The following is a 10,204-nucleotide window of genomic DNA, read 5'->3' on the forward strand; positions in this document are numbered from 1 at the left end:
AGAAAAGGATAAAATAGCCACCAGGCAACGAGCAGAATAAGAAGGAACATCGAAAATAGCGAGGCTAAATGCGCGAGCTGTACATCCCGCTAGCATGCGCCGAAGCAGGCAGGAGTCACGTGATCCTACTTTCGCCGCAAAAACGACGGCAGCGCCCGTCTCTCCAGTGGTGGAGATCGCGCACACAAACCTTCGAGCCAGTGGCGAAGCCAGAAAAATATTTCGGGAGGGGTTCAATGGGGACTTTACATGGGGGGAGGATTTCACCATCGTTTCCTCCTCCCAGATGCACTGCCAAAGGTAAGATTTCCGAGGAGGGGGAGGGGGGGGGGTTTGAACCCTCCCTCTGGCTACGCCACTGCTTCGAGCAGTACTGCTACCAACCTGAGCAGTACTGCTGTAAGGGGCCGCGTATTAAGCGTTGAACTATAAGCGTAACATTGCTTCAGAACTTTACACCTGCCTCACCTCACGCTTGACAGGCTCGGCGGTCGACTCGCTAGGCGCCGCTGCGATCACCTCAGGTTGGAGCGTCGAGTCGGGTTCGACTCAACCCGCTTCTGTCGGGTTCATGTAAACGAGGCTCACACAAGGAAGTCACATTTGGAAAACCACACATTCCTATGCACCGACCACCGCGCTTCCTGGAATACTCAGATCAATTTGAATTTCGCGCTCCACTCGCGCGAGGCATCAGCGTCACCTCGAGGCAGTTGTCTACAACTTCAGCGAGGAAGCGTGTCGTCTGCTTCCACCAGGGAGCAGATAGAGAAAAAAGACGGGTCTGAGCTCAGATGTTACTTGATGCATTTTTTTTTTGTGTGTGTGTAAATCGAGAACTAAGCGAGTAGCCCTTCCAAGTTGACAATGTCACGCATTAAAATCGCACAAAAAGCTTGTCAAGATTTATAGCGGACAACATTTCTCATTGTGCATGCCGCACACGACATAGCACAACAAATTAGTGTCACGAGATAAAATGTCGCGCTTATGTGCACATGGCAGAATATCACTTTCTCGTGTTGTGAAGAAAAACAAACAAACTTCGAATTGAAACAAAGGGAATCTCAGACAGTGCACTGGCAACATTGAAAGCTTGATGAACCCTTTAATTTTTTCGTGTAATCTACAACAGGCCAAAAAGATCAAGACCAACAAATGTTGCCTATCACTCGTCCCAAGTGTCTCCATATTCGTTCTTTTTGTTACCTGAAAATGCACAAAAATCAGGGTAATCAGAATCAGGTTGGTACAGTTTGTACAGGGATTGAAAATTGCTAGTGCATGCATCCAAAAAGATACATAAAAACTCATATGCTATGAGAGGCATAGACAGAAGGCATAGACAGGCATAGGTGCCTGTAAAGCCAGCATTTCCATTAACGCACCATCAGAAATGACAATGTACTGTGCCTCAGCATGGAGGGCGTTGATACAAATCATAATCAAAGAAACAACAATGTGTTTTGCCTAGAAGACAATGCATTATGTGCAAGACAGCCTCTTGACAACCGCAAGCCACATACTCTTTGCATTTTTTTAAACATCTTTCAAGCCTTCACAAGGCTTGGTTTCACAAAGAGACAGCTGACAACTCCAGAAGGTGACCATAGTCTCTTGTTTGAGATTCTATACCAATATTTTTTTTTTCTTTTTTTTGTGCATGGGTGAACTAAGACATTGTGACCACTCCACACGACATGGCAGTATTTAGAAACTGACAGACAGTGCCATAGCGATTTTGGGAGGGGTATTGTGGGGACTTTACATGGGAGAGGAGGATTTCACCCTTGTTTCCCTCTCCCAAATGCTCTACCAAAGGTGCAATTTTGGGGTGGGGGTTGTACTCCTCTGGCTATGCCACCGCCCCGAGGTACATCAGTGCCTAGGGCTAGGACCGACACAGGCTCGATGGCACCGAATCAATCAACCAATTACTGCGACCTTAAAGTTTTTCTTTCATAGTTGTTGTTTGCGTCAACTGATGTTGAAACAACGAGATTACGAGTACTATTTGCTCCGAGATCGAACGGTGTCGGCGCACTCCAGAGAACAGGAGAACTATCGTAGTGTGGATGTGTTGTCTGCTTTTACACGTTCATTCCGCATTCAGTGCAGTAGGTGGAGCATTGGGGAACCGAACGGCATCGTACCATCGCGGCACAAGTGATCTTCCGGTGAACATACGCGAGAATTACGGAAAACAACCATCAACTCCGAGCATCGGCCCGTGTGTTATCCACACTAGAAAGGTGACAGTGTCGCCCCCTATAGGTCGATCTCGCAGCGAATAATAGGATAAGCTTTGCTTCCGTTAGGTATTCTCCGGCTCAGCACCTGTGCTTCTTGCGGGAACCGTAGATGGAGTGCTCCTGCTACCGGACGATGCTTGCGATTGTTCGTTACTGGGTGGCATACGGTAGGTGGGAGGAGAAGGGGGCTGTGCAGGCGGGTGCTTGGGGCCCATCTGCCGACGCTCGTATTCCTCTCTGTTTCTCCTACGCAGTTCGTCGTAAGACGTGCTGGACTTGGCTGCCGGAGGAATTTCACTCTCCGCAGACACAGGTTCGTCTGCAAGAAAGGGCAACGCGTGGATTATAGCACTGGGTGATACGGAGTAACCACCTGTAAGCCCCCTGTGGTAACAGTGGAGAAGTACGGAGTTAGTAAACGGGAGGAAAGGTATATTCACTGTCTAGTGAGGGTCGCTGGCTGTCGTCCAAGCCCTGATAATGGACATTTTTTTCCACGTCCAGATTAAGAGATCCCGATGACGGGCTGGCGTTTAGTACAGAGTACCCAGACTCGGACGATGGAAAGTCAAATGACTTAGGAGCTTGAGAATCTGAGAAGCTGAAATGCAAGCAGAAACACTTTACATACATTTGCCGAAGCTAGCACATTACATTTCGAGGCTAGCGGGGCACATACCTCCCACAGAATCTCAACTGACATACCCTTCGGGAGTGGCCAGCCCGTATTTACGTCGGAGAGCTTCTCCGATGGCGCTTCCGGGCAGCGCCATCAATTTTTCCTCGCATTTCCTCTGGTAGGAAAGTTTTCCGACTAGCCAGCCGACGAAGCCGGCCCCTAAGGATGAGTGTATAATAGGATGAAGTGTCTTCGAGACTGGTTCTGCGAGATAAATCATCAGCACTGCACGCTAATGAGATTAGAGGCTTGAATTTTAGATACTAGATCATGAGTCACACACACGCTTAAATTGGATATTCATCTTGGTTTTCCCACCCGTACAAAATTCGTGCATTTCCAGCCCATACCAGAAGATTCCTTCATTCACCTCATCAACACATCACCGATATGTGGAATAAGCAACCATTGCAAGTCGTCTCTCAACACGACAAACATATTTCGTAGCCACCTGGAGGTTGTATTTCACATTGAACTGTGCCCTTCAACGAGCACAAATGTAAGTACTAACACATACATTGTTGTTTTCTAGTATCATATTTTTTGCATTCCATTGTTTTGTTCCAGTATTGTAGTTATACTAAATTGTGTCTTGTTCGACTGGTACACTTCAACTACAATACTGTAGATCCTACTAAATCCCCCCTATGTAATGCAAATCAGGGCCTTTAGGGCAATTAAATGAAAATGGATGCGGACGGGTTTTTGCAACCAGAACTCCACACAGACAAGGCAATGTGGTGCACTACTAGAATGTGCAGTCAAAAACTTTGCAACTACCTATAACTTTTATGGATGAGCCTAGCCTTGGATGCGGGCTCAGGTAGCCTGTAATGGAAAGTATAGTTCAAGCTCATGCACAGTACCGTCAGCGTGGTTCTCAGCTGTAGTGCCTTACCAACTTTGACTGCATAATGTACAGTGAGCATGGCTGCAGAAGCAAAGGGAAGGCCTGCAACAAAAGTTGCGGATCATTCATAGTCATCCGAATTCTGGACGTGAGTGCAGTTTTGTAGTTCCAATATCACTACTTACACCTGTAATAAAAGCTTTCTCTATTGCAGTCCTTAATGGCTCGCATCTCTTCCATTGTAATCCTATATTGCTGCGAAAATCAATCAATTTGCAGTATTGTTTTCACTGAACATGTTAACGATGTATTAGTTGACCATTTTTCGTGTACTGCGTAGCTATTTGTATGTATGGATAATTTCCCATTGTATTTCTATGTGTTTTACGGTTTCACCGTGTGATACAATCAACACATCTTAGCAACATATCATGAGACGAAATATGGCGTTGCATTTTGAATATATCAACGGAGTATTGTTTGAGCGTGATGCATGGGCATGTTTGGTGACATTCACGGAGCAGATTTTGAAACCTGAGTTCGCATAATGTTTCAGCACCATTGGCTGGATGCACTAGACCGCGATAACAGGTATACATTGAACCAACCGCTCCAGGTCTTCGCTGTTGAGCATCATAGCCGGTTCCTCCAAGCTCAGGAGCAACAACATCACTCGGCGCCGCCATTTTGCCCTCTGCGTTATCGCGAACCGCCGCGCCGTTTGCGACAGAACGCGAAACTAAATATTTGAAGAAAATGGACTCCGTTTCGGTTTCGGTATCTCATAACCGCTCCCACAACAAGGGGCGGTACTTTGATTTGAGGCAGGGCCGGGGTCTACTTTTCGCCTCCAGGGGGGCCAAATGGAAAATTTGTGCCCCACTCCCCCTATACTCTTGATTTTCTTTTTTTGTTTTGTCGTCCTAAAGTGGCTTCTGCCTCCCCGCCCCTTTAGGCGGGCTCACGGGGGGCCATTGAGCCCCCTTCCCCCCGTAGACACCAGCACTGATTGAAGGTGCGTATGCCAGAAAGACAGGTTGGTCTTCTTCTTCTTCAATCCCGATGCCGGCTGTGCGGTCTGGGGTTTTTCCTGGGTTTTCCTCAGACGTTTTTCAGACATATGTCAGCACAGTTCCCTTAGAAGTCGGCCCTGAACGCACATTCCCCAGGGCGTCAGTCGTGACGTTGCCCAGCTCTGTGAGGCCAACAACGGCGAGCCCTTTCGCCATCACCCCTCTCCTTCTTCTTCTTCGACCTCAGACACTGACCGTTATCCACCAAGGGAGATTGGCCAGGACTAGACTATCAGTTAAACGTGTCTATGTTGAACACATACGTGTTTATGGTCCAGCCTCAGAACAATGACTTTCCATCGTGTCTATGTGACCTAGCTATGATTGGTGAGGATGATGAAGTTGTGTCAACAACGATGCAGTGCAGTGTGTGTGCGAGTGCGCGAGGGAGCACGTGAAAAAAAAAAAAAAAAAAAAAAAAAAAACAAAGTGCATGACGATATGGACTCTTTCATTCTGCCTGCAGTGGGTGCACGTTGGAAATGTGCAAGTTCCTGCACGATGCATTGAGTGGAGGGGCAAGGCACCGAAAGCGCGTCAAACACACCTCGGTTCATCGGGAGTCACAGGAATCCGCGGCTGCCAGGGGAAGGACAGATGCTCGTGACCAGGGCGAGGAGCACGATACCAAGATAACGCCAGGAACCGCTTTTATTTGGCTCGAGTGATTGCAGCAAGTGCAGGCAAGACCTCAAAAATAATAGCAATGGTGCCGTGGTGTTGCACGTGATGTTTCTCTGACATGTTGCACGTGCCACATGGGTATAGGACTGCCGATAATTTCGACCACTTGGGGTTCTCTTGATGTGCGTCGGAAATCTCCGATACTGGGTGCTGGAATCAATATTTACCACCCCCACATTTCTAATAGACGAGTTCAGAAAATCCCAGAGTGCTTAGCGCCGCTTTGAACTGTGGGAGTTTACTAATACTAAAGCAACGGGTACCCTCCAAACCGTTCCGATTTCTCTTCTACCGGTCCATTGTCCACGACGTGTCAAGGTCAGCGAAAGCAAAATGTGAAGGATTATTCTTTGTTCCCCCCGCTCAGCAAGTGCCCAGGATGCAATGCGTGAGCAAAGAGCACTGGGATTTTCTGAACTCGTCTATTATCTCTGCAGATAGGGTATATCTTTGGCAAACTGTCCGCTGTCTCATTGAGTGAGCTTGCAATGATTGTCAAATGCACTTCATCCTTTTTGTTTTGTCTGTTTCCAACAATATATTTGTGCAAGAACACATATGGCGGTGGTGGCCATAGAGCTGTTTGGCGTAGTGGACATGCACAAAGTGAATTTGGGAGTGTGTGACCATCGTGAAAGCTGCGAAGTCGCGAGAGTACGGTTTCACCCGTTATGTTACAATTTACGCGTTCGGCATTTGCGAATCTTGCTTTGTGACTTTAGCCTCAGGCAGAACTATTATAGTGATGCCAAAGGAAAGCCTTCCGCCTTTCCTGCATTCACTCTACAAGAACAGACCCGTCGCAGAGGCTCCGTGAGGCATCTTATCAGTACCAGCAGTGCCGCCGGGTTGATATACGAGATGTGTTCATAGAAAGACCTTTCTAAAAAAAAGCGCACCATCTGGAACAGAGAGGGCGCTACGCCTACTGAGCATACCTAGCTGCACGTTTCGACAATAAACCGTCATTTCTTTCGGTTCTCAGTTATCAATAGATATCTACTTACTGACTGTGAACTGAACGCGTGTACTGATTGCTCGTCGGGTTCGTGACAAAGTGGCAGTGACGACGAGGTGCTCTGAGCACGAAATGGCCTGAACTGTGGAAAGAGCAGAGATTAAAATATCACACGTCCATCTTTTCATTATCACACATTCGTTTGTTCCCCACCAACCCTACATTCTCCGGACTTGGCCCTAGCAGACTTTTTCCTTGTTGACCGCATTGAAAGGACGTCATTTCGAGACCATAGAAGAGATCCAGAAAAAAAAAAAAAGCGACAAGGGAACTGATGGTGGCGCTAATGGAATAGCTCAAGAGGTCGCCGTTGTCAGTCTCGTAAGAGGTGGGCAACATCACGACTAACAGCTCTTCGGGAATGTGCGTCCTGGGCCGACTTCTAAGGGAACTGTGCCGACATATGTCGGACGGCGTCTGTGGAAAACCTAGGGAAAACCCCAGACAGCACGCAGCTCGCACCGGGATTCGAACCCGGGTACCTCCCAGTTTCGAAGTGTTCATAGCCAGCACGCTAAGCACTCAGCCACGATGACAAGGGAACTCGCTGTGACAGAATGCATGCCAGGAACCATTCCAGCAATGGAAGAAACGTTGGGAGCGGTCCATTACCAGTAAAAGGGGGGGGGGAACTACCTTGAAACCGACAGTGAAGATTCAGCTGATATGAGACCAGCAATAAATGCTTCCTAACAAAAGTTTGGTCATTTTTTTTAAACGTACCTCGTAGTTGGTGGATGAGTTGGCGATTGCTCCAACGTCGTGCTAGAGACTGGGTGTCGACGGAGTCGAACCCTGCTCCCAGAAAGATATGCCGCTACATTTCTCCGTAAAGCCGGCCCAGGACGACACACTATCCCCCATTTCTGATACTGCTTTACGCCGTCCTCGCTCCAACTGCCCTCATCTCTTGCCATCTTTAAGCCACAGTTGGTTCGAAGCGCTAACATTTAGAAGAAAAGAATAAGAAAGACAAATCAACGCAATCAAATCTAAAATCGTCACCTAACGTCACCTTCAAACATGATCGGGCTATTGTTATTGGAGTTCTATAATTAATATTACTTGTACATTGTACATAGCCACATATGCCCACTGTAGAAATGTTAATCAACTGACAAGTTTGCCAAGTCACATCATAGTTTCTCTCTAATACTGTAATGTGTATAGTATGTATATATGCTATTTCTAGATCGTGCATTCTTGGCGTGTAACTGTGTATACTAGTTGTGTGTGTGTGTGTGTGTGTGTGTGTGTGTACTATAGTTGTGGAATAGTTGTGTATTACTGTGATTATAATGGTCATGTATTATTGTGTGTGGACAATATTGTACTGGTGTATGTACTGTCACACTTGTTTCGTAAATTTCTTTTCAGCTCCCCCTCGTGTAATGCCCCATCGGGGCCCTTGAGGAACGTCCATAAATAAATAAATAAATAAGTACCATTCATAGTAATAAGTTATCGACAAACCTCGCATCGCAAGCCACAAACAAACTGATAATATAAACAGAAGACAAATAAATAGAATCTACGAATAATCAGCAATAAAAAAACACGAAGAATATGCGCCCCAAAAGTTTCCCAGACGTCCTTTGTTTTTTTGTTTTTTGTATCAAAACTTGTTCCTCTTATGGATCCCTACTTTTCAAATCTAACCCTCCTTGTGTTATTTAATGGGGAGAAGATAAGTATTGAGACGAGGTCATTATCTTCTTCGCGGGGTCGAGTGGCACATATTTGCACACACTCGTAGCTTGTAAATTATACCGCAGCGGAGATCAAAGCGCCTGCTCTGACACGATCCATCTTGCGAGCGTAAATTCGGCTTCACTGCCATCGATTTATTCTCTGCTCCTTGACGCCAGCTCGCAAGCAATTTTCGCCTTGAATTTCAAAGACCCGCTATGATCGATGTTGCACACATGCGACACAACCGGAACTTCTGCGAAATTCGCATTGGGATGCTATGCCGACGAGTTGAGCTGTTCGATCTGTGTACTCTGCTTGTGAATACGTGTTCGGAGATCCCTTCTATATAAAGTGGTACTCTCGATGCAAATTAAAATGCGAGAGGTGACGCGACGCGATCAGCTTGGAATCATGCCTCTCTGGTTGGCGAGATGAGGTATGCCTGTCGTTAGAGTAGCAGACGCGCGTCTGCTTGAATCGCCTCGAAGCTCTCGAAGCAGACGACACTGGAACGCAGACGAGATCTGGAAGGTCCGCACAACAAGAGGACTGAACAGGGCTTGTGTACCTATAGGTGTATGGCCTGTGGGACCCATGACGTGGTGTATCTTTGTTCTGTTCGACTTGACAATATAAATGAAATAATAATAATAATAAAAAAACGCTATAAATACGACGTATATGTTGGCTGGAGAACGTTACAATAGCGTTCATTCCATCGCTGCTCACAACAAACCCGTGTGACTGGAAAAAAGAGGGCCGGAAGAGATTGTTGATTTTCCGAAGCGCTCACCATCTGTTTGTCTCCCACGAAGCACAATGAGAATTGTCTAAGAATAATCCTAGAAAATAGGACAAAGAACACACACTGCTCCGCTCTTCTTTCACGGAGAAATGTGATTTGTGCTCGTGGATGGAGTTTTTACGTTTTCTTTGTGAAGGAGCGTTTCAATTTCACCTCTTCTATTATGGAAATGCGCTCTTTACACGAGCGTAAAACGAAATGATATCTGCAGATTCTTTCGGTGGCCCGCGGTGGGAGTGGCAGCAGCACATTGAAAGAAATTACTGTGCGAACGTATAATGTCGCTATAGAACATACTTCAGAAACTTCGAAAAATGAATTCCGGTTATAACGAAAACACACCAGAACGCAGTACAGAAAAAATTGAAATCACATTCTCGTTTATTTCCTCTCTCAATGACATGAACAGTGGTAACTGCGAATAAATATCTGACCGACGCTACCTCGTGCGTCACGATTGGTCCTCTTCATTGGGGCACGCTAACGTCATTGGACTGCTCCGTGAAGCTTCAAAATGTACCAAACAACTTGCACCAATCAACTCTCGAGAGGGATTCGGTGAACAAGATCAGTGGGAATTTCACACGGTCATGACACACAGTCATCATTCTAACAGATGAACAGATTTGTATAAAAAGTCTGTACAGTACGATAAAAGACAGCAACAGTTACCCGCAAGACACAGTTTCTAACAATCTCATCGACCACCTAATATTGTGTTCTCAGCTTATAAATCAATCGGCGTCAGCCATCTAAGCGGAACATCACAGGAGGTAAAACAGGACACAGCGACGCCCCGCTTAAAACGATGAAAAACCACGATCGCTGTATCCGTACACTGAGGCGGTTCCAACATCGTTACAGATGAACCGTGTTGTAAGCATGATGCTTCCCAGCGGTATTCTCTTAAATGTTCACCCGACTTGATATTAAAGCATAAGTAGTAAAACGAAGAGGATTTATATGTATAGCGATAAATACTCTTACTACGGTAATTTTAAATTCGACATCAAGGCAGACGAAATGTTTGGAACTCGTCCTAAGAGAGTCTTTGTCAACACACATCTTCAACACCGTCGTCTACGTTATTGTAGTGGCTGATATCTACACATGTTTGGACTAAGGTGGCATTAGCTGAAGCTGCATGAAAG

General features: G+C 46.2%; 1 protein-coding gene across 1 annotated transcript; it reads right to left on the minus strand.

Moving 5' to 3' along the window:
- Positions 1 to 1,088: 1,088 nt before the first annotated feature.
- On the minus strand, positions 1,089 to 4,490 carry LOC135396250 (OCIA domain-containing protein 1-like). Its single transcript, XM_064627274.1, has 8 exons — positions 4,390 to 4,490; positions 3,967 to 4,036; positions 3,830 to 3,883; positions 3,712 to 3,759; positions 2,958 to 3,090; positions 2,693 to 2,853; positions 2,338 to 2,571; positions 1,089 to 1,209 (listed from the first exon to the last, which is right to left on the minus strand). Exons 1-8 carry the CDS (start codon positions 4,465 to 4,467, stop codon positions 1,169 to 1,171), a joined length of 819 nt encoding a protein of 272 aa, XP_064483344.1. The 5' UTR covers positions 4,468 to 4,490; the 3' UTR covers positions 1,089 to 1,168.
- Positions 4,491 to 10,204: the final 5,714 nt, after the last annotated feature.

Source organism: Ornithodoros turicata, chromosome 5, assembly GCF_037126465.1.
Source record: "Ornithodoros turicata isolate Travis chromosome 5, ASM3712646v1, whole genome shotgun sequence".
Lineage (NCBI taxonomy): Eukaryota > Metazoa > Arthropoda > Arachnida > Ixodida > Argasidae > Ornithodoros > Ornithodoros turicata.